Source organism: Medicago truncatula, chromosome 3, assembly GCF_003473485.1.
Source record: "Medicago truncatula cultivar Jemalong A17 chromosome 3, MtrunA17r5.0-ANR, whole genome shotgun sequence".
Classification (NCBI taxonomy): domain Eukaryota; kingdom Viridiplantae; phylum Streptophyta; class Magnoliopsida; order Fabales; family Fabaceae; genus Medicago; species Medicago truncatula.
In genome coordinates this window covers 37,880,946-37,906,564 of record NC_053044.1, presented here as the reverse complement: position 1 = coordinate 37,906,564, position 25,619 = coordinate 37,880,946, and the positions used below count along the sequence as shown (strand labels likewise).

Sequence of the window (25,619 nt, the reverse complement as noted above, 5' to 3'; positions counted from 1 at the left end):
TATTTGAAAAGGATTAGAATTGGCAATGGAGTATGTGCCCTTTTTAAATCAGAATAATGTGATACACTCTACAAGAAAAAGGAGAATAAGATGTAGAAGTGCAGTTTTAAATCGGTGTTTCGGCAGATTTCTCAAATATCTGCATATACACGCGGTAACATGTTTCATTTTTACAGTTTTTCTAAATGTATAAACACTGTTTTTGTCAGACAATATAGTTTCAACAAAGAATATTTCTTGATAAAATATTTTAATATCTCTCTAACAAAGTATCTATCGAGTATATCTTTCTACAAGGACAAAACACAAATCCAATGGCAAAACCAAGAGATCATAGCACGATTCAAATAGGGAAGACTAATATGACCAAGACTTGAAATAAAATTCCTAATCGAGTATTTAATTATTTAATTTGATTTTCTTTGCACGTATACAACGGGAGAGATTGACCTCCATAGAGTACACTATCAAACTAGCTAGCAGGAAGTATAATTTCTGCACTTTACTCTTCTATTTTACTAAATTACCATACCAGATATAAGCTATGCAATCTACCAAAAAGGAAAAAAGAAAAAAGACAATAGTGTTCTTAAAAGAATATAGGAAAATAAAGGTGAAACATCATTCATGGAATGAGTGTAGTGTAGGTTCAAGATGAAGTGGTACTTTCTTGCTAACAGTGAGCCCATGAATCTCACTCATGTCTATATCTTGCATATAGAGAAGATTAGCAAGCAAAAGCTCAGTAGAACCAAGTCCAAATGAAATTCCAGGACATCCTCTTCTCCCAGCACCAAATGGAATGTATTGCAAATCAATTTCTGGCTGTTCTTCAAATCTTTCAGGAATGAACTCGTCTGGCTTGTTCCAAAATTCAGGATCCCTCTGAATTGTCCATGCATTCACAGACACTCTTGTTTTGGATGGAATATCAAACCCTTTTACTCTCACATCGGATAAAGTTTCTCTAGGTATCAAAAGAGGTGCAGGTGGATGTAATCTCATAGATTCTTTGACTACACACTTCATGTAGTTCATTTGATTCAGATCATTTTCATCCACTTTTGATTTATACCCCACAACTTTTCTTATTTCTTCTTGGATTTCTTCATGATGTTTTTATGCCTCATGAGCTCAGCAAATGTCCACTCGAGAAGTGTTGAAGAAGTATCACCTCCTCCAGCAAACATGTCCTGAAATTGTGAAAATGGAAATTCTTTATGCTCTTGTTTTAAGTTGGGCGTGCGCGACTATGTCTAGTTTGAATAAACACTCATTTCAGTGTTTATCGCATAAACGCTTATCACATTTATGCGTAAACTATTTTTATGACAAGTGGTAAAATTAAGTTAAATTGTTTCCGTACGAACTATTTTCATAAACTATCATGGAGAGTTTATGAAAATAAGCTGAAAACAACTTATGCGCATGACATAGATTGTTTTCATAAGCTCACTCAGTCACACAAGTTTTTATGCTAGTACACAAGCTCAAATAAATTGAATCCAACAGGCGAAATTTGATAGTGATATGCCTAAATAGTGGTAATAAGTAAAAGTTAGGAAATTTACTCTCAACTTACAAACCGATTTTGTGAAGTGGAATTAGGTCCGAATTATGCTCAACCTAGATTCTTAAGAGTGATGTGATATCTGCTAAGAAATAGGAAGGAAAAAAATAGAGGAAGAAGCATACCATTAGGATTGCTTTGATGTTATCATTTGTGAGTGGAAAATCATACTTTGCACCATCTTGAACTTGAAGTAGTATCTCCACAAAGTCCTTCTTGTCTGATTGGCCATCTTCACTCTTCTTCATTCTCTTGTGATCTGCAATCACCTGATCAAAGAAAGAATCTAATGCACAGAAAGTGGCCTTAAATTCAGATATTTGGCCTGTAAGAATGTCAATCCAACCCAATGAAGGAAAGAAATCTCCAACACTGAAAGCTGCTAATTGTTTCATCATCTTCCTTCCTAACTCTCCAAAGCTACCACTACCAACTGGTGTATCATACTTTTGTCCAAGAACACACCTTGAAACTATGTTATTTGAGGCTGCAATCAGCATCTCGCTCAGATTCACTATAGAAGACTCTTTACTTGCACATGCTTCCTTTAAAGTATTAACAATTTCTGCTACTTCTTCTCTTATGGACTGAAAAGATTGCATCCTTTTCATGCTCAGAAGTTCAACAACACAAATCTTCCTTCTCTGTCTCCACTCTTCTCCATAGGGTGCTAAAGCGACGTCTGTGCATCCATAGAGAATGATATTTGCAGCCGTGTTCGGCGGTTTGTTGGAGAAAACAACATCATGGTTTTTGAATATTTCTTTGGCCACTTGTACTGATGAAACAACAATGGCTGGAGTGCATGGAAGGATTGGTGTGGTAGTGTGCCAAGTTGGTGAAGATTGCCAATTATTGGTAGCTTTGGTGGTGAAGGAGGCAAATTTTGTTTATTTCTTCTTATCAATTTAAGCACAAACACAAGGCTAGTGAAGCAGAAGATAATGGTTAAGTATTGTGTTGAAATTTTCTCATACAACATTTGCTTTAGAACTGGTGGCTGCAGAAACGCCATGCTTTCTTGAGTCGTTTGATTTTTCATAGAAAATGTGTGTTTCTTGATTACATATTTTTTCAAATTTGGTCGTAACCTTATATCATACTAGTGTAAGGACGGACACTAGTCTTTATGCTCTTTTTATTGCGGTAATATTTGTAAATTATGAACGGTTTTTCTTTTTTTATTATAATAAAATTTTGATTTTAATTAAAATTATAAATATAGATGTTTGTAACTTTCAAAGTATAACAAATCAAATAAATCATGTTTATTTATTTCAGTGACACAAATAGTATAACAATAATAATATAAATTATTATCTTTTTGAATGACACCAAAAATAAATATTGATATCGGAAAATTTGTTGAAGGGTATAATTGTTACTCCCTCCGTTTCAAAATATAAGCAAAATTTATTTTTTAGATTCATTCATTTAATGATGTATGTGGTCTATAAACCACATAAATCTTTAGAGACATGGGTCGTTAAGGGCAGCTATCAGAGAAATGACTGGTCTCGACATTTGATTTCTCTATTCAGAGATATTCATATTTAACATTTGTTTATTCATCTTATATGATTGGATTTGAACTTGGAGATGAAACCTCATTATAAGAGTGAGTAGATACGTGGTGTCTTTTGATCATGTCCGTGTATATATCGACATTGTTGAAAATTCATTAGTAGGAACTCATTAGTCAATGGAGCAATATTGCAAAACACCAACTCTTTCAAACTAACGACTTTCTTTAAAAGTCACGTGTATGTATGATAATTTATACTTATACTAGGTATGGTATTGCCCTTTGTATATAATCAATTTAGTAAATTTAAAGGAGATTGTCATCTAATTGATTTGCTCCAAGAATAATCCCTTTGTTGTTCTTAATTTTAACTGTTAATGGCCTATTTTTAGTTCTGGTAACACCATTAAAAAGCAACTAAAATTGTGGAAGTTACATGAAATACATACGGTTTCAAACTTCCATGGGTAATACATGCAGCTGAGTATCTATGGATAATGTATTCAAAACATTCCACATTTGTTCTATACATTCCACTCGGCTGTCGTTTGTAAAAATACATGTTCATTAAATTTTAAAATAAATAAGGATTGGGTCATAGAGGTTTGGAGGGGAAGGTGCTGTTGTATAATCATCTTCACTTATCAGACAAGCTGATAATATAAATATTTATTTACAAGCTTTCCTTCTCCTTACACGCATTTGCACTTTTGACAGATTCAACTTAGACAATAGGCCTCTAAAAATGGCTAATCATCTCCTAAGGTGATCTCTCATAAAGAATGGATGTCTCAGAGCATCTCTAGCTGTAACTCTTTCAAATGGGTCATATCTAAGTAGCCCCTGTAAAAGATGTATAAGATCTCCAGCAGAATGATCAACATGCTGCATTATAAGGTTCTGCAATTATAATAGAAAAATTAGGAGTTAGAGAAGCTCAGCATGAACTATTTACCATCACTGTTTTGAAGAACTGAATATTAACATTTGCATGACCAAACTTGAAAACAAACCTGCAGTCGAGGAAGCTTCATTACAGCTTTAATACTCTCCCTGGAATTTGCACCCTCTGGCCAGTCCAATCTCCCCCTTCGGACATACTTCTCAGCATGTCGGCTAATCATAACATGAAAAAGAAACACTGGTTATTTCAAAGAAGGGGGAGATACTTCTCCGTGTGAAGTAACCAGTGACAATCATAGAAATTTGCCACGGTAAATTACTTACTCAACTCTCTTCAACAACTGCTGTGGTAAAAGACCAAGCACCCTCTCCATCATGGCAAGATGCTCTAAATTTTCGTGAGTCTGAAACAGAGCTTCACCCTGAAGTAGAAGCATACAAGCCAATTTAAACACAATACTAACAAAACAAAAAACTGACTGACATTTTCAGAAGTATACAGAGCCAAACTTACAGTGCATAATTCGACTAATATACAACCCACACTCCAAACATCGCATGGATAGCTCCACCCAAGTCCTAAAAAACCATTACAAAAATCAACTATTTAGCTGGCGTATCAATAGCGCCATGATTTAAAAAGATACAGCATTAATCATGAGTAACATTAACTACAAGAAACAGCATTTTGCATACATACCAAGGATAACTTCAGGTGCCCTATAATGACGTGTTGATACAATGTAATTCTGGTTTTCTCGTTCATAAGTAGTGCTTCCAAAATCAATAACTTTTATGGCACTTGACTTGGGCACTCTTTTGTAAAAGGAGCACGGTGCTCTGGATGAACTCTGTTGATTACCAACAATGAATGTCAGATATTATACCAAGAATTCACTTGGAAACTTTATTTAAGCTAGCATCCCATCATAGATGCTATAGCTAAGAAACATTTAAACGATAAGTCTTATGCATCAAACAAAAATAAAAGTTTTCTCTAAACATCAGCATTGAACACGCCTCACCTAGTATGATTATGTCTAAAATAACTAAACCTATGAGAAAATAAAACAGGTTCATACACAACAAAAGTACCTTGTAGTCGGGGATTTTAAGATACTCTGATGAAACCAGAAGAATGTTTTCAGGCTTCAGATCAGTATGGATCATGTGTAAGTCATGCATGACTGCAATTTTTAGAAAAATAAAACACCATTAGAAAACCACCTTTCATTGACAATAAACAACAGATAGATATGTTACACATATGATGAAGTGCTACAATAATTGTTCCAAAAAAGTTGTTCAAGAATAAACTACACACATGCAACACATTCCAATAGTTGTCTTCCAATCTCGCGAACAAGATCAATGGGAAATGAACGATAATTGTTTTTCCGAAGAAAATCGTATAAGCTTGGTCCAAGTTTCTCAAACACCTGTTGCAATCATTTGAATTCACCCACGTCTTAACCCCCAAATTAGGTATATTGGGGAAATCAATCCACACAAATCAATCAAATACTTACAATACAGATATGATTACGATAGTCAAACCAGTTCCGTATTTGCACACAACTGCAAGGAATAAACCCATTTAACCGACGCAATGGAATAAAAGATGTTGCATTGTCTTAGAATATAAATAGCAATTAAAGCTCAACATACTTACCGATTGCCACCTTTATCATGTTTCCCAAGTTGCTGCAGCATTTCAATTTCAATCATGGCTGCCTCTCGATACTTCTTTATCGCACGAACAACTTTAATGGCAACCATCTCCTTCCTTTCTCTGTCCCAGCACTCCAAAACCTGTCCAAATGTTCCTTCACCCATTTTTCCGTGGACTCTATCTGTAATCATATAAAATCGGGTATAAACAATATAAGCCAAGCCAACAAAAACTCCAAAATCCATTTTAGAACATCCAAAGTTCAAAATGATTCTACATCTTGAAACATGTACATATTATTAATATATTAAATGCTTCCTAAACCTGAAACAGGATTACCTAGGGTGTAACAAGTACTTAAGTCCGTGTTTGAAAGTTTAAGGAATCTATGAGCTGAAACTTTCAGTTAAATGACAGCTTTATTTTAATTTTAAACATGTTGAGTATGAATGTAAACTTTTTAATTAATGATGGTAAAGTGTAATTACAGCGAGAAGTTAAATTATCTCCAAGCTCAAACATGTAATGGCCATCTTTGTCGTCATCTCGCCATGGGGGAGAACCATTTCGAGCAACTCCCTTAAACAGAGAACTAGTGATATTATGTTCTGAAGGAGCATAGCTTGAAATATTCTCAACCTCTTGTCCACAAAACAATCCTACCTGAGCCTACACACAGCCATCCATACATGTACCACTTAAAACACAAGTTAACAGAAACAATGTCACATCCCACCATCATGATTTTTAAACTTAAGTACTTGTCCCCATTTAAAATCATCATGACAAGGTAATGAAAATAAAAATAAGGTTAAAATATAATTTTAGTCTCTGCAATTAGAGTATTGGTTTTAATCATGCAAGTTTTTTTGTTTAGTTTCGGATCTGCAAAGTCACAAGTTGTTAGTTTTAGTCTCTGACGTCATATGTAACCCAATATAATCATGCCAGCCCAATATTAACGATGCCATGTATGACGTCAGAGACTAAATGCAACAACTTTTGAATTTGCAGCAACTAAATCTAAACAAAAACTCTTAAAAGGACTAAAAACAAAACCACATATTTAAACCTACAAATAAAAAATCATTAATTAAACTTCCATGAGCTATGAAGCACCGACACAGATACAACACAAGACACGTCAACACCGATAATACTTCGAGAAAATGACATAATTCAATGTAATCACATGTAATGTCATTCTGGACACCCACATGTATTGGACACCAGACACACCTTCGATCAAAAGTGCAATACTACAGAGTCAGCAAGTAATGCAAAAAATACACGTATAAACATACAATTTCATCAGAACAGACATAAATTATCAAAACTTTTCGTTCAAAATGACATCATTATTTTTAAAAAAAATTATATAATTAAAAATAATTAGGTCAAATCATAAATTATAAAAGAAAAAACGTTAACAAAAAAAAACGAAAATTTCAATCAAACAATATACAGAATTGTTAGTACTAGCTGGATTAACGTTACATGAACCAAACAAACTTAATATACAAAAAATTCACCAGATCTACAACAATAGACATAAAACAACCTTAAAAAACACGAGATCTGAATTTTCAGGATGAAAAATTAGGTTACCTTAGGGGTTTCAGGGATGTCCCAACCCAATCGCGCTCTCTTTCTCGGTGGGCGATCCATGTAATTGCGAGAGAATTCAGCCATGCGTTCCATCTCCATGATTGTACGGAAGAAAAATCAGAGGAATTTGTTGTAAGAACGATGAACGAAACGGTGAGTTTCAGGGGAAATAACGATGATAAGGTTTCGTTGGTTACAGTGAACCCTAATTTTCTAAGAACGATTGAGGCGGTTTCGAGAAGATTTGACCGTACACGTGTCTTGGTAGGTTGCTTTGTGATTGGTTGATTTGGTTGTGGTGTTAACTATGTGGTGTGGTTAAGGATGGTCCTTGCTTTAACCATGGTTTACGTGAGCTACTTTTTTTCTTCTTTTTGATCAATAATTGCGTGTGCTTTTAAATCATAATTGGTGAAAAAATTATGTTATTTTAACGGAAAATTTTGATATGAAACTTTGATAAAAAAAATTTACGGTTTACAAAAATTAAAATATGCAGTTAATTATGTAATTCGTTAACAAATATAATAAAAATATTTTAATTTATTAATTATCAACCAAAGATAATTAACCATAATTTTACAAGGAAATGCTATCAGGGCACTTGTTTTGAAATTAAGGATAAAAAATTTCTTATAAATTGTGTATTAAACACATTGAAATTTCCTGAAGAAACTTTACAACAACAACATAGAAACTTTCAAAAGAAACTTTTTTTTTTTTTTTTGTGGCTGGGGTTATGGGTCATGTTAACTTGTGTCCAAAGGGCACATGTTAAACAACTCAAAAGTAGAAACATTCTCTTAAATTTGTCCACTTAATTAATTAAAAGTAAACAATTAAATTTAAATGCATTGATTACAACAAATTATTTCCACTTTTGAATCATTAATTTGTCTTAAGAGCACAATTATTTTCCATTTTATATATCATTAACATGTAAAAGGTTCTCTCAAAAGAAGAAAAACATATTCAACTTCTATTTATGACTGCGTTCAAATATGCATGATATATATTGTTTCCAGTATGAGTCCAAAACATTGCATTTTTGAGATATTATCAAATTTGAATCTAGTGCGAACCCTCACAATTTTATCCTTTAGAAAAGACAACTCATTGGATTGAAAAGTATAAGTGTTGTTTATAAACTAAATTTTGTCTCCATTTTTAAAAAATGTAGAGTTTTCTGGTGTATCGGAACCATAGCTCTCAATCGAGGTTAAGGGGCTAAAAGACTTATCAGCCATAGATTCAACCCCTACCTAGGGTGTCAATGTTCCGACCTCAAATTTATAAAACTAGATGAAACTTTTTACCTAAACAACTTTTTTTTTGTTGCACAAAACAGATTTTGATTCATATAAAGACGTTTTAGAGCGTTATAAATCGTTTTTTATTTCTAAAATTGTAGCAATGGTTGTGATTATTTGACTGAGTAAACACTTTTTACACTAACAATTGTCAATAGATACCACAACCACAGGAATTTCTGTTGACAAAAACAACACAAATAAAATACTTGTGAACAAATATTCATTGCAAAAATGTGTTTTTTTCCATTGCAAATAAGGTATTAGAAAGCAAATTACTTCTATGGACGTTTTCAGTAACGATAGTGGTACTAAATATAAGGTGATTATCGGTTGCAACTATCTTAATGAAAATTCAAATTCCACGCATTAAATGTGAATTCAAATTCCACGCATTAAATGTGTTACACAATTAAGCTAGTTTAACTTCTTAAAAAAGTCCCTTTGAGCTTGACTCAGTTGGCAGGGACATGCATTATTATATGCAGGGGTTGGGGTTCGAACCCCAGACACCCCACTTATTCATCTTGAAAATGATGAATTCTAGCCATTAGGCTGCTTGACAAAGAAAAAAAAAAATCTTCTTAAAAAAATGTGTTACACAATAATTAATCTTAATCGTCTGATCTCAAATTAATTGTGTATATTATGCAAAGATGATTCGGAGAAAGTATAATGTGAGTGTGAGCCGACTGATCTAGGTCAGTGAAGAGATATTTTCTTTTAATGTAGTGAATCTGGTTTCCTCTACAGGTGGTCACACTTTTGCATGGAACCATGCAACATGATAAGGTTTTTTTCCCCTAAAAAAATACAGTATGATAAGGTTAAATCTTAACATAGCTGCACCACATCTTGTAGCACTTTGCAAACTACACTCCCTCATTCTATCAAATGGCTATGTTCCAATGGCTCATGGAAAGCTACAAACCATTCTTCCTCTGTGTATTCATTTTCATAGCTCTATTGATGAAACTTTTCATAAACAATTCTAGAAAGAGAAGTTCCAATCTACCTCCTGGTCCTCCAACAATACCTTTCATTGGCAATCTCCACCAGCTTGGCACCATGCCCCATATATGTTTACAAGGCCTTGCAGATAAATATGGACCCATAATTTTCTTACAACTTGGAGAAATCCCAACAGTGGTTGTTTCATCAGCTAGACTAGCAAAGGAGGTGTTGAAAACACATGACCTTGCACTCGCAAGCCGACCGCAACTGTTTTCAGCTAAGTACCTCTTTTACAATTGTACAGACATCGCTTTCGCTCCTTACAGTGCTTACTGGAGGCATGTGAGAAAAATTTGCATACTTGAGCTTCTAAGTGCCAAAAGGGTAAACTCATACAGTGTTGTTAGAGAAGAAGAAGTTGCTAGTTTAGTTGAAAGGGTTGCAGGGTCTTATCCAGGAGCTATCAATTTGTCCAAGATATTGGGACTTTATGCAAATAATGTTGTTTGCCGTGTAGCATTTGGAAGGGACTTTACAGAAGGAGGAGAGAGTAAAAAATATGGTTTTCAAAAGATGCTTGATGAGTACCAGGAACTCCTTGGAGGATTCAGCGTTGGTGATTTTTTTCCTTCTTTCGATTTCATACACAGCTTGACAGGTATGAAAGCAAGACTCCAAGACACTTCAAGAAAATTTGATCAACTCATTGATCAGATAGTGAGTGAACACAAGGCTTGCAACAAAATAAAGGAGCATAAGGACCTTGTAGATATTTTACTTGAGGTACAAGAGAATGACTCGGGCGAGATGCCTCTTACCATTGATAATATCAAGGCAATAATCCTGGTAAGTGATGAAGCCTTAATAACCATGTAGTGGTTTATCTCTCAGTGTGTTGAAAGTGGATAAGGCATGAGATATTATTCACTTTGCTGAATTGACTAATGACATTTTGACAATACTTCTTTGTTTCTCTCCCTTTTTTTTTTGCAGGATATGTTTGCTGCTGGAACTGATACAACATTTATTACCCTTGATTGGGCAGTGACAGAGCTGCTAATGAATCCTCATGTAATGGAAAAAGCACAAAAGGAAGTGCGTAGCGTCCTGCGAGAAAGAAGAGTTGTTGCAGAGAGTGATTTGCATCAACTGCAGTACATGAAGGCTGTAATTAAAGAGATATTTCGGCTGCACCCTGCAGTACCAGTATTAGTCCCTAGAGAATCCATGGAAGATATTATCTTAGAAGGGTACAAAATTCCAGCTAAAACAAGAATTTTTGTCAATGCTTGGGCAATTGGTAGGAATCCGGAAAGTTGGGAGGATCCGACTGCATTTAAACCAGAAAGATTTTTAGAAAGTAATATTGATTATAAGGGGCAGGATTTTGAGCTCATACCTTTTGGAGCAGGCAGAAGAGGTTGTCCGGCTATTACATTTGCCATTGCAGTTGTTGAGCTTGCTCTAGCTCAACTCCTCTATAGCTTTGATTGGGAGCTTCCTCCTTGTATTACAGCAAAAGACTTGGATCTCACTGAAGTTTTTGGCATCTCAATGCACAGGAGAGAAAATCTTCTTGTTGTTGCGAAGCCGTATACGTTCTATGAAGACTCATGAACATGATACAACAGAAAAATCATGTGAATTCTGGATTTGCTTTTTATTGATGCATATGTGTAAACTAATATCAAGTTTTGATTTTCTCGTCAAAGATTAAAACATCATATAAGTTGGATGACCATGGTTTGTGTGGTGTTTTCTTCTTTCATTTATCAACTCAGCTATTTTTAGCGCTTCGGGAAAATAGAAAGAAAAAAAAATGTTTACAATGTCACGTCCATAAACCAGAGGGATTCATAAAAGAAATTAAAATCAAAATATTTTGGAAGGGACTCTGAAAATTAGTTAACAGAAACTATTTTTAGAAGTAAGTAACACCTGCAGTCTATGTGTTTCCAAAAATTGTTTATGATGTACAACAATCAGCTCGAGTAAGGGACAGAGGAAGAACAAGGAATTGAGCAGCATCTGCAATTTGACAACCATTTTGTTTTCTTCATCTTGATTTTACAATCATGGAAAGGTAGCAAAAATAACAAAACTGAAATGCCATCATACATCCTTTGATGCTTAGAGGCTTACAAAATGTCTTCTCCTTTTCAGAAACGATCATCAACCTAAAACAGCCTAATTTCACAAGGAGAGAAGAAATTCTAAACAGATATGATCACACACAAACATACACATATATAGAAGTAAGAGGGTTTCTGTTATGCAACAATATAATCACGGTTCGGAAATCATCTACTATATCAACAATTCATCTACTATATCAACGTCTACAATACATGCATGTGCCAAAATATTAACATTCACGAAGCAGTATTATCACATACAAGACTTTGGCCAAAAAACACTATTGGTGCATAGCACATGGAAGAAACCTAAACTAGAACCACAGCGCATCTAAACTTGGATTTATGATTCCATTATGAAATAAATTTCAGAAAGCACGTGCTTATAAATCTAACTAAACCATGGGCAATAAGCCTCTGACAAGGGTCGGCATTCAAAATTGAGTTCCTCAGCTCGTTGTCTCTATTTTCTCATCCACATCAAGGAACATTGTCTACACCAGGATTAATCAATAACTCAAATGTAACCATAGTATCTCAATGAGTCCTAATCTCCTGAAGATAGCGTCCAATTTGCTGAGCGCCGATAAATAATGCATCGGCAACAAAAAATACTCCAATCTACGCAAGAACCATTCAAATTTGTGATGTCAAAATTGAGAAATTAAAATTCACAAATTAAAGCATACAATAGATGAATCACCAGGCGTGCCGAAAACACTAATCTGTATCCCCAACCTTCCTTGGCTGCAGCAGCTCTTTGTTGATCAGTCCAACTGGAAATAATATTGCAGTCAGAAATTTACCAAAATTTAAAAATTGTTCGGATTTTTAAGATTGTATCAAGTATCATTTGAAGCCTGCATATCGTAAGCAAAAGGATATACATGTATAATGCAATTAAGTCTATGCAATTACTATGCCCAACAAGCTATGAACATTCTTCTACATGCAGAAAAGTTGTCGTCAAATAGGTGATGAATCACACCTCAAATCTGTATAATATTCTCTTAATATTAAATTTCTTGTTATGTGATTTAACAAGAAAACTAGTTTATACAATTTTTGTGCTACTATTGTCAGCAAGAATTTACTTATGATCGTTTATCATGAATACATAACACATGGTTCTTATGTCATTTCTCAATGAAATCTTCCAGAACTCTATCTTCACAACAAAAATTGTAGTTAAGTTACTTGTATGCTTATAATGATAAGTTGACAACCGATCTCAAAATTGATTAGTAAAGTAGCATGTGGTTTCATCTTTTGGCAGGACTACATATAAATCAATGCCAATAGACTGTCCATAAATCAATTCCGAAATTGACAGTTATTAACATCAAACCTCCCTTTTGTCATTGAAATTGTTTATAAAAATCAAGAGAAACCAGCATACAAAAAAAAAATCACGGTGGGTCTTCAACATGCATCAACTTTAAATTCTGCCTGTGCTCTATGTCATGCCCCAAACAATGATAAAGTAATTTTGAACATAGATTTTATATCAGTGTTACCAACCAATTAAACTTGTAAGAAGTATAAGGTTCTAGTGTGGTATGAATTCATGGAAAACATTGCAAACAATATAAATTACAAAATAATTTATGTTCTTTCAAAAAATATATATTATGTTATCCATTAGAGAGATCTTAAACTAACAAGCCAAATTAAAATTCATCATGATATTGTAGCATTAGAAGTAAGGTTAGAGGTGAGATTAGATAGCTACCCGAGGAATTCCGAAACACCACCAATTCCAGCAAACTTAAGAGGCGCTGAACCCTCCACGACAAGATCCTGCTCCACAACAGACCAAAAGGATTAAGCTCACCAGAGAAGTTAGTTTATTTTCCTAAATTTAATCAGAGTACAGCACAATAGAAATTCAGAAAATTGAAATGGGAAAACATGCCTCTTCTTCGGCAGCATCAAAGCCTCCTTGAACCCAAAACAGGTTGGTGTAGCCAGCATTATATAGCAGTTCACAAGCAGCTAGTGATCTGACGAAAAATCAGGTTCAGAACAACACGAGGTTTACATTGTTTGTTTGACAGACACTTGTTAAATGATTAGATGGATCACCCACCATAATTTGATTGAACCAAAGATTTAAAAAATGAAATGTGATTTAAAACACAAGGTGGTGTACTGTACCGTGTACTGTACCAACTATCAAATGCATTTTAAGAAAATGGAAGATTACAATTAAAAGCAACTCAAATCAGTATGCAACCTACTGATTGTGCAGAGCTCACCTCAGTCCCTTCTGGCATGCAACAATTAGTTCTGCATCTTTGGGGAACTTCTCCGCAACTTTGGGTAAGAACAAGCTGTTGAAGAGAGTAAAGAAATAAATAGTAAAATTGGAGTGCACGGAGAATGAGTGAGAAGAACAAGAGTAATGATAGTCTATGATACTTGTCAAAAGAGAGTGTAGGCATGCCACTCCACCAACCTCCTGTTCACAAAATCAAGTCAAATGTTATAGATTTCCAATGAAATTTAGAGATTCATTGCACATGAGTAATGTTAGAGCCAGCACAAATCTTTTAATACCCATAGCGAAATTTGTGATTTTTCTGGGAATGGTTCCAACATCTAGACCATCATCGACATTGAATATTGGAATCCAAGTTGAACCTTTCACCCATGCCTTCAAAAAAATGCAAGAAGAGCACTCAAAGATCACAACAATAATGTGTGGATTGTTTTTGAAAAAACGAAAGCAAAAGAGCAAATTACTAATTTTCAGTAAGGGCTACAATTGTGAAAGTTTAATAGAATCAAATGTACAAGAAAATGTCAATATAACACTTTCAACAGTTACTGCCAAGGTCAATTACTCGTGATAATTAACTTCATAAATGCCTGACCATAACAATAACATGTTTAACATGTCAAGTTCCTTTCCTTATCCCCTCCTACTAGAGGTAAATAACTTTTTTTTTTTTTGAGGGAAGGTAAATAACTAAATTATAAGTGCAAGTGCAAGTTTAATATATTGGTCAAGGTAAATATATTGGCCAAAGTAAACATAAGCAAGAGCTGCATCAAAGGAGAAACCTTGTTGTGTTCATTTGAGGGGCGAACATCAAGAAGGGGCTTGTTTGAAAGCTGTACTGCATACCCAGCTTCCCTTGGGGTAAGAACCTTAATTTTTTCATCCCTGAGCTACAAAACAAACAAGCAGAAACCCCATTAAAATCCTGAGAACTAAGAGTGAATGAAAACTGCAGTATGAAAGGGGAAATCATATAAAAGATAGCATCCTCAGTTTATTAAAGAGTCCCGGGTAGGTAGCTCAGTTGAGGAGTTAAGGGGCATTGAAAGAGTTTTAAGCAAGAAGTCCCGGGTTTGATCCCAGATAGTAACGTAGCCACTAATTACTAACATTTTTTCTATAAAAATGTCTATCAAAAACAAATAGCTAGAATAAGAAATTCAATTCAACTAAAGTTTAGGCCTAATTTCATTTTCTAAAATTTGATTTGCTAACGAAGAGATGATAGACTCTTGAAGTAAACAATTGTGTACATTATTTAGAAAACAATTAAAATGCAAAAAGAATTATTTCCGGAAATGCATCATCCCTAGCTAGCATTTCATTTTCTATATATCATACCATACCACAACGGTTCACTACAAGAGTCACACATCTTCTTATAGCATACATAAACAATCATGATACGAAATGAAATTGAATTAAAAAGGTGAAATACCAACCAGAGCTTCCCATCTCTTTCTGGCAGCAGCCATATCCCTGACTTGCTTCAGTTCAAAATCTTCTTCATTCTCAGCTTTTACAAGAACAACACTCTTCTTCTGCAAAGTAAATGCAACAAATATCATTTTTTTATTCACATATAGCAACTAATAACAAAAGAAGAAATACCAACCATAGTGAAGTGTTTGGTTGAGGAAGAAGGACGGTGCTGTAAGGAAGAGAGTGAGGCATAATTAGTAGCAGCACTTAGAGAAATGTAGGTGTTGCTGTTCGAATTGGTAACACTGATTGTGGGAAGAGAAAGTGCTTCCATAATAATAAGATTATAGGAAACGAAGAAACAAGATGAGGAATTTTTCGAATCTAGATTCTCTAAACTATTCTTATACCTTACCCTTATCTCTCACTTCATTACAATTTTAAATCCTTGGGTGACGTCAAAAATATTTCTCAAAAATTTAAGTAAAATTATCATTTAGACAATTGTTACCAACTTCGAATTCTTCACTTATTATTTACATTAAAATAAAATTATAACTATTTACATTTAGTACATAAATGTTCTTCAATAAAAAAAATATTTAAGTGTAAATGTGGTGTGAATCGTATGCCCAAAATAAGGGGTAAAGTTAGAGAGAACACGCACATAAGTGTACCAGTTCACCTCATCTAAATTAGTTTGGTCCTCACAACTGTGAGACTTTCACTATAACGCGTATATCTAGAACGTTCTCTCTCGTCCTGCTTCAAATTATTCTGTTGATCACTCTATGATCAAGTACAATCTTCCACTTTTCAACCTATATAGGATTTTTGCACTAACCTTCCAACTAGGAAAGGATTTTTACAATGATTTTTCATCCTATAAAGGATTTTTATACAATGTATATCAATCTAACATAAAAGATAGACTTTAGAAAATTACAACTAGTATGATGGTGTTTGAGATCTAATTTACACTCAATTTATGTTTTAAGTATATAATGATATGAACACACTCAGAATATGTGGCGCACAAATATGTTAAGAGTTTGAGTATGATAAAGATGAATAGGTTGTGATATTTGAACTTAAAAGTGGATTATGATTAAAGATGAAACTTTTAACTTCAAAGGTTTCTCAACTTGTGTTTGACATTTACAACAAACTCATAATATAGGTGATGGACATATATAATGCAGGGAGTTGTAGCTTGTTGGTTTGAAGAGTTTATGACTTGAGCTATTTAGAACAAGTTGATTATTCAATTTAGATTGAACTTTTACTTTGATTTTCAAACTTTCCTGTAATTATAAATGATGAAAAGCTTGGTGATCAGTTTTAAACTCAAAAAAGTTGCTAGACATACTCTGAGGTACATGCAAAGTTTATAGCCATTCTCTTTTAGCAACGAAGAAAGTAGTTGATGTTGACTTGATCGTTCTCTTTGGTCCATGATGTTTTCTTCGTTCATGGTGTTCTTGTGCACTAGTTTGTGAAGACAATTGTTTAAATGTGACGGCTTTTGAAAACACATATTAATGTCACATCATTGTACTGTTTGTACCTTGTTTCTTCTTATCAATCTGGTTGATATTATGTAGATCATTCTAGATGACTTTTCTTGCTTATGACCCTTCAAATATTCACCTTTAAATGTTCCTTTGATATTGAGAATCCCATGTAATTTAACTTTTCCCAATAAATGAAGGGAGGCCCATACTGGATTTTTGGCACTTTACTTACATGAAAAATATCTTTCTTTAGGATATAGTTCATTATTCATAACATTTGAACGTTTTGGTTGTCTTTAGAATGTTCTGATTTGCTTTATTGTTTCTTTGTACTTTTTGATTTGGGTAGCTATTTGCGACACACCATCGATCCATCTCATTTGCATGGGTAGGATCACTTTTTGCATTCTCCAATCATCCGCCTCTGTTTCGTCGTCTAGTGGCTTGGGTGTTGACGGCTAGTGGCTCGTCCAGTGAAATCCGAGTTGGAATTGTTACAAAAACAACTTAGGTCACCCTCATCTCCCGTTATGGGTTTTAAGGTGGTTGTGGTGGTCGGTTCTTTTTCAAACAGTCGACGATGTCGTCGTAGTGTGTGTTTGTGTCCTTTGACCTGTATGTGTGCAAATTCTCCTTGGTTCTAGATCTAGCTCGACGAGTTTGCTTCGTTCTGCCTCAATATTTTCTTTGGTTTGTTTTGGTATTTTGTTTCAAGATCGGAGCTTGAGTTTACGTTACGAGGCTATCATTCTAGTCGTTCAAACTCATAGTTTACGTGCCACATTTTTTTATAGTTTGGTTTCACATTCATATGTTAAGTTTGTTGGACTATTCACAAGGTAAGTGTTTGATTATTTCAAACTATCTTGTAACCCTCAAATATAACGATACTTTTTATTATCCGTGTTGTGATCGTTGTTTTCAATATCTCTTTCAATTGACTACTTAACATATTTGGTGTAGTTTGATTTGTATTACGTTGTCTAATTGTGTGAGACCCATGTTCTTAATGTTTTGTATCATCCTTCTTTATTCTAATAATTTTATATTTTGCTTAAAAAATTTAAACAAAATCAATTTTGATCCTACAAGATAATAACCAAATATACCGAAATCACATCTCATTGCAGCAAACCAAACATGGAATAACACAACAATGTATCAATCAATGAATGAAAAAGTTATCCCGTACGTGACCAATCACTCAAACAACTCATCATCAAATAATCAAATTCAATATAGACCGACAAGTCCAAAACATGCAATTTCGCCCATGGTATTCAACCAAACCAGAAAATTATCATAAAATTGCACACCTACTCAAGTTTTAACACCATTCTCGTATTAGGAATTCAATATAAGTTATGGCTTTTTCGTATATAGCTCAGAGAACTTTTTTCTTGTTGAAAGAATAAATTAACCTATTTCTGCATTTCGATATGTTAATTAACCTCCTAAAAAAACAAGTTAGTTAAAAATAAAAAGAAAAATATTATCCACACTTTTTTTGGGTAGATAGACGAAATGGCAAAGCCATTATAAACTCACACACACAAGTGGAGGTATCGGGGTTCGAACCCCGGTTATGACATCCGGCCTAACAATTTCGGCATTTTGCCAGTTGAACTAGGACTTCTGGATATATTATCCACACTTTTATTAGTAGGTGTAACAATTCGGTTTTCAATAAAAAAAATTGTCTAAACCAACCAAATTTACATTGGTTCGTTTTTAATATTTTCTAGAATTAGAATCAAATAAAAAGTAACCAATAATATCCTACTTAGTTTGGATCGGTTGATTCAATTGCTTATGAAACAACTTCATATTTTTTTAAGATGGAATGAATTCAAAAGTAATACATCAAAATACCTTTAAATTTTCAACTTACATAAATTTGCAAAAATTGGTAAAATTATTTACTTGACAAAACATAAAATCATTTAATTAAAATTTATAAAAATCTCTGTACCTTCATTAAACAATAAAAAAATGAAATACAGTCTTAGTAAACTTATAGTAATTAGTATGTGCAATGCGAATTGAATTCTCTCATTTTATCTTTCTCATCCATTCTTTAATTTGTGTCTATCTTGCTTTTGATCTTCTCCCTATTGATTTTTTTTATTTTTTCTCTCTTTTGATCTTCTCTCTAAATTTTAAAGAGAGATAAATATAACTTGATAATCCGAACAAGTATTGTTTGTTTGTTTTGTGGTTTTGATGCTATGCTCTTAATAAAAATGTTGTGCTCGTATTAAATCAAAGTGAACTACAAATTGGTTTGTTTCATGTTCATTGAACTTTTAAATAAAAAAAAAAGAGAATGAAACCAATCCAATTAAAAAAGGTTAAATAAGAATATATGATTTTTGTTCTTCTAAAATATTTTTTAGGTTTTTGGTCCCTTTAAAATTTTCCACCTATTATTCAACTCATGTCTAACATTTATATTTTTCAATGAAATTTTCCAGAAAATGTATAATATTATGACAATCTCTCCTAAAAAAATTAGAATTTTTTAACAAAACATGAATTAAGACGAATTTTTATGTTTTTGGTGCTAAAAAATTCATATTAAATTCATGCTGTGTTAAAAAATATATATTTTTTTTAAATATTGTCATAATTTTCTACCAAATTCTGAAAAATTTCATTAAAAAATATGAAGGTTACACATGAATTGATTAAAAAGTATGGACTAATTTCATGAACGAAAATTTTTGGAAGGACTTAAGCCTAGTGTGTTTGGATGAGGCAATATTTTTGAGGGAATGTAATATTACAAGGGAATTCAAATACTTTGAGGTAAATTTCATTCTTTGGATGATAATTTGAAGATTCAAAATGATGGGAATTTATGAAGTATTTTGTTCAAGTTAAATTTAGAGAATTTCAAATGACACCTAAAAGGTAAGAATTTAAAAATTCTTCACTGTTATAATCTTTTAAATTTTGCATTTTGATCCTCAAATGACACCTAATTTCAATTTTCAAATTTGGCCAAAAAAAATTAAAATTTATTAAAGTTCCCCAAAAATGATGACATTGAAATTTTTTATTACTCTACCCAAACAAAAGTATTGAGAAATGAAAAGAATTTAATTGAATCATTTAAATTGCCTAGAATTTTAAACTCTTTAAAATTTTCCAATTACCTCATCCAAACACATTAAAAAAAAATTAAACCCGTTAAAAAATGATGGAATACATGGTTTTTGCGTGTTACTCTTTTTTTTTTTTTTTTTTTAAGGAATGTTTACTCTTATCTACTAATTATTATTTCTTGGTAAATAGACACGAAATTGGCAAATATAGCTACTATAAACTCACTGAATTATCTACTGATCTTACTTAAAATTAACATAAAATTTAAATGTAACAGAAGATAAAGTAACAACTCTTTTAGAACAACAAAAGTGGCTTTTTTGTTCAAAAAGTTGATTTTGTGCAACTTTTCGATAACATGGAGATATATATTATAATAAGAGAACAAAATATATTATATTTCAAAATAGATAATGTAATACATTATATTCATCAAAAGCTTTTTGAGTAACACACTTGGCATGGAATCATTTTATCACTTTTCTATAATAATACATTGATTCAACATCCAATAAAAAAATTATCAGCATGAGTAAATTTACAAGTGGTGTTCCAATGGATTTTGTATAAAAATATATATTTTTTCTCTTGTAGAATTCCTTTTCACATAAAAAAGAGTGATGAATTGATGATACAATTTTCTCCCCCATAAAAAATAACCAAATTGTTTTCTTCCATTTTTATATTAGGACCGTTTCTCGTTTATGATAAATCAAAGACTAATTTAATTTATACTACAAATATAAAAATGTATATGAATATTATTTTTAATAAAATGATGATACAACAAACTGGGCAGTAAAAAAATGATTTACGATCCAATCAATCAATCGGTTTAGCAATGTGGTAACTTTTGTGTTTGACTTTCATGCGGCTCCGTCCTCGATTTTCATCTCTATAACTATAAACCTAGTACTGTACGATAACACTATTGTTTAAACTCTTGGTCAAAAAGTGGGTGAATAAAACCACAAAAGATAGAAAGAAAGTTCGTGGAAGCAACCTTCTTTTCTTTACCCACCGTTTATCAAATCCATTGCTGTTACTTCCATTCACACATCTTCTTCAAGGTATTTTCAAGATTCAATACTTTCCTTTTTTGTACTTCTCTGTTAAACAACAATAATTACAATGGCCCATGTTCTTCAATTCAAACCAATGTCAATGGATTAACAAAATAATGTCACTTTATTATAGTGAACTTTAATTCTTAAATTGGGCTGCTCAATTTCTGTAGGATAATGAATTCATGTGTGTTTTAACATTTATCTCTGTTAAAGATTTTCTTTTTCTTAAAGAAGAAAGAACAATGGCCTGGGTTGTTGAATTGATGAAACCAATGTGATGTCAGTCGATTAACATGCATTTTTTTTATTTTTTTATTTGTCTTTTTCTGAATTTTATGTAAGTAAAGTAAATTAGTTGTTTATTTTATTTTGCAACAAGAATGTGACTTGAACATAATGTAGTTAAGTTCTTAGAGATTTGATTTGAATGCTTGAATTGGGCTATTGAATTTCTCTTAGGATAAAGAAATCATGGGTGGATCACATTCAAAACGTAGGGGCTCTAGGCAACGTTCTTCATCCTCAAGGTCAAATCCTTTGTTTCCTCAATATCAATCACCTTATTTGCCACAACAAACTCAAGATCATGGCTATAATTATGGGGTTCCACCTCCAGCTCAAAGCTATGGTGGTGTTGGTCATGCTTCTCAACAAAGCAAGAAGTCAGACAAGAAGTTTACAAAAATAGGTGATGATTATAATAGCTTGGATCAGGTAACTATCCCTAATTATTCAAATAGGTCCCTTTTTTTGACTTTAAGCTCTTAAGTTTGACAAACAACAGTGTTCAGGTGTTGAGTCATTCGGAACTATTTGGTGCTTCGAGTTTAATTATACATACTTGTTATGTTACGGAAAAAAAATACATACTACTTGCTATTTCCATTCATTGCTCAAATCCTTTTAAAGAAGACTGCATGAATTTTAGAAGCTGTGGAAACATTTTCTTTTCTGGATCATGTACTTAATTCTTTTAATTGTTATCTTGGCATTATCATTATAAAGAGGGTGATGAATTGAATATACTGTAGTCTATTAGTGTTTGCTGCATGTTTTATACATTTCTCTTGACACATGATCATCTATTTGTCCAAATTTTCATGTTGAGCAACCATTAGTTTCACGGTGTTTCTGCATTTGGAGGATGTAAATGTCTGATCAACGTGCCGACTTTTGGCTCTACACTGGTGATTATATTCATTTGTTTTTGTGACATTCTGAAGTATTTTTCTTTTCCATATTGAAAGGTAACTGAGGCTCTAGCGAGTGCTGGCCTAGAGTCTTCTAATCTCATTGTTGGTATTGATTTTACAAAGAGCAATGAATGGACAGGTTTTGCTTCATTCGAGTTATCTTCTTTATTTTCTCCTTTTTTTATTTGTGTCATTGTCAACATGCATGACTTTCCTTTGTATTATTAGGTGCAAGGTCGTTTCAAAGGAGATGCCTGCATGACATTGGGCATGAACCAAATCCATACGAACAAGCTATATCTATCATCGGGAAAACACTGTCGTCCTTTGATGAGGATAACTTGATTCCCTGTTTTGGATTTGGAGATGGTAAATGAGATACATTGCTGTCAATTACATTTGTTCGTTAGAATCTAATCTAATATCCGGCTGAGTTATATTGTGTGTTGGTTTACATTGGCAGCATCAACACATGACCAGGAAGTTTTTAGTTTTAATGCTGAGGATAGATTTTGTCATGGATTTGAAGAAGTGCTGTCACGGTATAGGGAATTGGTCCCTCAATTAAGGCTTGCAGGTATTTGAACATGGCCAAACTTCATATCTTTCTTTATGTATTTCTTTGAACCTTTTGCTTATGCTGTTTATCGTCCCTAATTTATTGTAGGACCTACATCATTTGCCCCAATCATTGAGATGGCAATCACCATTGTTGAGCAAAGTGAAGGCCAATACCATGTTTTATTGATCATAGCAGATGGGCAGGTGGGGAAAAGAGTTTTTGATGTTATTTAAATGAATGTGTATTGAAATCAAATAATGGAAGTGTTTTAAGTAGCTTGTACATGAATATTTTTGAAGAATTTATTTTCTTTCAAGGGGTAAAAGGTTGAGATTGTTGATGCTGAAATTAAGGCCATCCTTCAATACCGAATTCCTCAACACTTATCCATATTACATAATAATAATATTTACTTTGAAGGCTTAAGTTAAATGGTCAATGTGGCTGCTAAATCACATTGAAATCAAAGTAAGAATTAGCCCTAGTTTTTGTATGGAACTATCAAGAAACTTAAGAGATAGCATTAGCTAAACAGCATTCTGTCATGGTGTGGCTGTGCTTGTCGTTGGCTGTCAATTAGCAATTAGAGAATAAGTATGAAAAATAGATTGATGTTGAAGATTGTCAACTTTTCGCAGGTGACAAGAAGTGTTGACGTTGATCATGGGCAATTGAGTGCACAAGAAAAGAAAACTGTAGAAGCTATTGTGAAAGCTAGGTAATTATCTGCCTGTGGTCCTTTATTCTTTACCTTTGCTACAATAATGTGCTTACTTCTGTTACAAAAAATTGTGTTTACTGCCAGTGAATATCCCCTATCAATCGTATTAGTCGGAGTTGGAGATGGGCCATGGGACATGATGAAACAGTTTGACGATAACATTCCTGCACGAGCATTTGATAATTTTCAGGTATGTATCTCCTATTCATAGAAGTTGTCGGTTTTGTTGTTTCTGCAAAGCATATGCTGTTGACACTTGTAATAATGCTGTGGGATTAGAGAGAAAATGAGAGGCATATGGTGAAACCGTGTGGAACTATACAGTAGTCAATGACTCGATTTTATATAGGCTCAAGGCAGTAAATACAAAAAGAAATATATGAGAAACTATCCCTATTTACTTGATATGATATTCCTATACAATAAATACAATGGTCATAATATATTTTCAACAAAGGCTAAACTTGATTTTTCTTTTCTGTATTTGCTTTGTCTTCTGCAGTTTGTGAATTTCACGGAAATAATGTCGAAGAACATGGATCGGTCTAGAAAGGAAGCTGAGTTTGCACTTTCCGCCTTAATGGAAATACCTGACCAGTACAAGGCAACACTAGAACTTAGTATATTGGGGTAACAATGTTGAATCTTTTCTTTGTAGGCTTTATTGTATTGGGGATTTGAATATAGCATCTGCGCATGATGAAGCCATTTAAGTTGACATTTTTTTTTAATTTTCAAACAGCAATCGTAGTAGAAGGAATGATATACACAGGATTCCTCTACCGCCACCTCAATATGGCGCACCATCTTTCAACCCCCCAAAAGCTTCCAGTCAAAACAGTTTTCGCCCCAGTGCACCATCTCAGAAACACGGTGTTACCACGAACCCCCACACAAGTTCTGCGTCTGATAATCAGGTGCTTCAATTTTGTTTTCTCTTGCTTTTGGTTTATCTGTCTACATTGTACTATTGCAGTAGCATTTCTACTTCTCTTTTTTCATTCTTGATCCTCATGTAGAAGTCTGTTTGTGGATCAAAGTGACACCAAATCACTGCAAAGTTTACTTTATCATAAATGATTTTTGTTTAATGCAAATTAAAAATCTATTAACTATTTTGTTTTGTCATCCCTGCAGTTTTGTCCCATTTGCCTCACTAATCCGAAGGACATGGCCTTTGGGTGCGGACATCAGGTTAGGAAACCAGCCACTTCACTTGTTCTCGCATACATTTTAGATGATTGAATGTCGATTAATTATGTGAGTCTTTTTTATTGATTTGCAGACATGCTGCGAGTGTGGACAGGATCTTCAGTTATGCCCCATTTGCAGGAGTAGCATTAATACTAGAATAAAACTTTATTAGATTATATACCTCTGAAAACTTGTGCATGATTTTTTGTGTTGAGGTATGGAACCTAGTTTTCTGCAAGTTTCTTGATTACCAGGGAGGAGGTTTGCTTTACTAGCTCCCCTGATGTAAATATTTTGGGCATTACATTCTCAAGTCCATGCTCTAAGCGCATTTTATATTAGTGTTAGTTCAACATTTTATTAATATATACTACTACTATTTATTTTGTGGAAATCCATCAATATAATTTTCCACGCTTCTTGATGTTTTATGAATCTATTACAGTGTTTGTGAATTGGATTAGATTGGTTTTGAAGAGAAAAATCTATTAGCTTTTCTTATTTTATGAGGCAACCAGTCTTGTTCTAAACTTCAATTTGGTTCAATCTTCTTGAGTGGTTTGGATATCAATTTTGACAAGGAGGTTCTAAATGATTTTTTAAAATATAAATATATGAAAAACATTTCAAATTATTATATATCCCATTCCTAAGTCATTTAAATTCACACCATCAATAAAAGAATTTAGAAAATCTCATTAATTTTCCTTTCAAAAACTATACCATTAATTTCTTTTGTTTTTAGTCATAGAATACCAAATTATCTCAACAAACAAAAAAGCAAATTCTAATCTAACACCTTGTTCAAATCTTTCAAAATACACTATAACTATAACACGAAGGGGGAATTGAGAAATTATAAAAATTTAATTGGTAT

General features: G+C 33.2%; 4 protein-coding genes and 1 pseudogene across 8 annotated transcripts; 2 read left to right on the top strand and 3 right to left on the bottom strand.

Moving 5' to 3' along the window:
* Positions 1-340: 340 nt before the first annotated feature.
* On the bottom strand, positions 341-2,619 carry LOC11418026 (cytochrome P450 71A1-like; annotated as a pseudogene).
* A 939-nt stretch (positions 2,620-3,558) lies between these two features.
* LOC11417641 (serine/threonine-protein kinase AFC2) lies at positions 3,559-7,532 on the bottom strand. 4 transcript variants are annotated; one of them, XM_003601101.4, is made up of 11 exons: positions 7,279-7,532; positions 6,159-6,339; positions 5,671-5,851; positions 5,528-5,576; positions 5,323-5,437; positions 5,094-5,185; positions 4,699-4,849; positions 4,513-4,577; positions 4,323-4,420; positions 4,109-4,211; positions 3,577-3,995 (listed from the first exon to the last, which is right to left on the bottom strand). In XM_003601101.4, exons 1-11 carry the CDS (start codon positions 7,375-7,377, stop codon positions 3,849-3,851), a joined length of 1,281 nt encoding a protein of 426 aa, XP_003601149.1. In that variant the 5' UTR covers positions 7,378-7,532; the 3' UTR covers positions 3,577-3,848. The 4 variants fall into 4 exon arrangements, with proteins under 4 accessions (XP_013460988.1, XP_003601149.1, XP_024635567.1 ...); XM_013605534.3 differs by lacking the exon at positions 6,159-6,339 and having other exon boundaries at positions 3,559-3,995; positions 7,279-7,528; XM_024779799.2 differs by lacking the exons at positions 5,323-5,437; positions 5,528-5,576 and having other exon boundaries at positions 7,279-7,521.
* Positions 7,533-9,279: 1,747 nt separating this feature from the next.
* LOC11418025 (cytochrome P450 71AP13) lies at positions 9,280-11,283 on the top strand. The gene is made up of 2 exons (XM_003601100.4): positions 9,280-10,388; positions 10,536-11,283. The coding sequence occupies exons 1-2, from the start codon at positions 9,483-9,485 to the stop codon at positions 11,157-11,159; spliced, it is 1,530 nt and encodes a 509-aa protein (XP_003601148.2). The 5' UTR covers positions 9,280-9,482; the 3' UTR covers positions 11,160-11,283.
* Positions 11,284-11,794: 511 nt separating this feature from the next.
* Positions 11,795-15,796, bottom strand: LOC25489534 (rhodanese-like domain-containing protein 11, chloroplastic). The gene is made up of 10 exons (XM_013605533.3): positions 15,577-15,796; positions 15,404-15,502; positions 14,744-14,851; positions 14,237-14,333; positions 14,099-14,138; positions 13,936-14,010; positions 13,593-13,680; positions 13,410-13,477; positions 12,381-12,453; positions 11,795-12,298 (listed from the first exon to the last, which is right to left on the bottom strand). The coding sequence occupies exons 1-10, from the start codon at positions 15,715-15,717 to the stop codon at positions 12,215-12,217; spliced, it is 873 nt and encodes a 290-aa protein (XP_013460987.1). The 5' UTR covers positions 15,718-15,796; the 3' UTR covers positions 11,795-12,214.
* A 5,181-nt stretch (positions 15,797-20,977) lies between these two features.
* On the top strand, positions 20,978-25,160 carry LOC25489533 (E3 ubiquitin-protein ligase RGLG2). 2 transcript variants are annotated; one of them, XM_013605532.3, is made up of 12 exons: positions 20,978-21,075; positions 21,532-21,786; positions 22,320-22,404; positions 22,494-22,634; positions 22,729-22,842; positions 22,933-23,030; positions 23,466-23,545; positions 23,633-23,738; positions 24,051-24,178; positions 24,291-24,465; positions 24,686-24,742; positions 24,834-25,160. In XM_013605532.3, exons 2-12 carry the CDS (start codon positions 21,544-21,546, stop codon positions 24,912-24,914), a joined length of 1,308 nt encoding a protein of 435 aa, XP_013460986.1. In that variant the 5' UTR covers positions 20,978-21,075; positions 21,532-21,543; the 3' UTR covers positions 24,915-25,160. The 2 variants fall into 2 exon arrangements, with proteins under 2 accessions (XP_013460986.1, XP_024635864.1); XM_024780096.2 differs by lacking the exon at positions 20,978-21,075 and adding an exon at positions 21,091-21,351.
* The last annotated feature ends 459 nt before the right edge of the window (positions 25,161-25,619 follow it).

Excerpts from the sequence above, each read along its gene's own strand:
- LOC11417641 (XM_003601101.4), bottom strand. The coding sequence starts at position 7,377 with ATGGAGATGGAACGCATGGCTGAATTCTCTCGCAATTACATGGATCGC. Across the intron at positions 4,850-5,093 it reads TTAAAATCCCCGACTACAAG|AGTTCATCCAGAGCACCGTG; the intron begins GTACTTTTGTTG and ends GGTAATCAACAG. Across the intron at positions 4,212-4,322 it reads CAGTTGTTGAAGAGAGTTGA|CCGACATGCTGAGAAGTATG; the intron begins GTAAGTAATTTA and ends TGTTATGATTAG.
- LOC11418025 (XM_003601100.4), top strand. The coding sequence starts at position 9,483 with ATGGCTATGTTCCAATGGCTCATGGAAAGCTACAAACCATTCTTCCTC. Across the intron at positions 10,389-10,535 it reads ATATCAAGGCAATAATCCTG|GATATGTTTGCTGCTGGAAC; the intron begins GTAAGTGATGAA and ends TTTTTTTTGCAG.
- LOC25489534 (XM_013605533.3), bottom strand. The coding sequence starts at position 15,717 with ATGGAAGCACTTTCTCTTCCCACAATCAGTGTTACCAATTCGAACAGC. Across the intron at positions 14,011-14,098 it reads CCTACACTCTCTTTTGACAA|CTTGTTCTTACCCAAAGTTG; the intron begins GTATCATAGACT and ends TCTCTTCAACAG. Across the intron at positions 12,454-13,409 it reads GGTGTTTCGGAATTCCTCGG|TTGGACTGATCAACAAAGAG; the intron begins GTAGCTATCTAA and ends TATTATTTCCAG.
- LOC25489533 (XM_013605532.3), top strand. The coding sequence starts at position 21,544 with ATGGGTGGATCACATTCAAAACGTAGGGGCTCTAGGCAACGTTCTTCA. Across the intron at positions 23,031-23,465 it reads TGATCATAGCAGATGGGCAG|GTGACAAGAAGTGTTGACGT; the intron begins GTGGGGAAAAGA and ends AACTTTTCGCAG. Across the intron at positions 23,739-24,050 it reads GAGCATTTGATAATTTTCAG|TTTGTGAATTTCACGGAAAT; the intron begins GTATGTATCTCC and ends TGTCTTCTGCAG.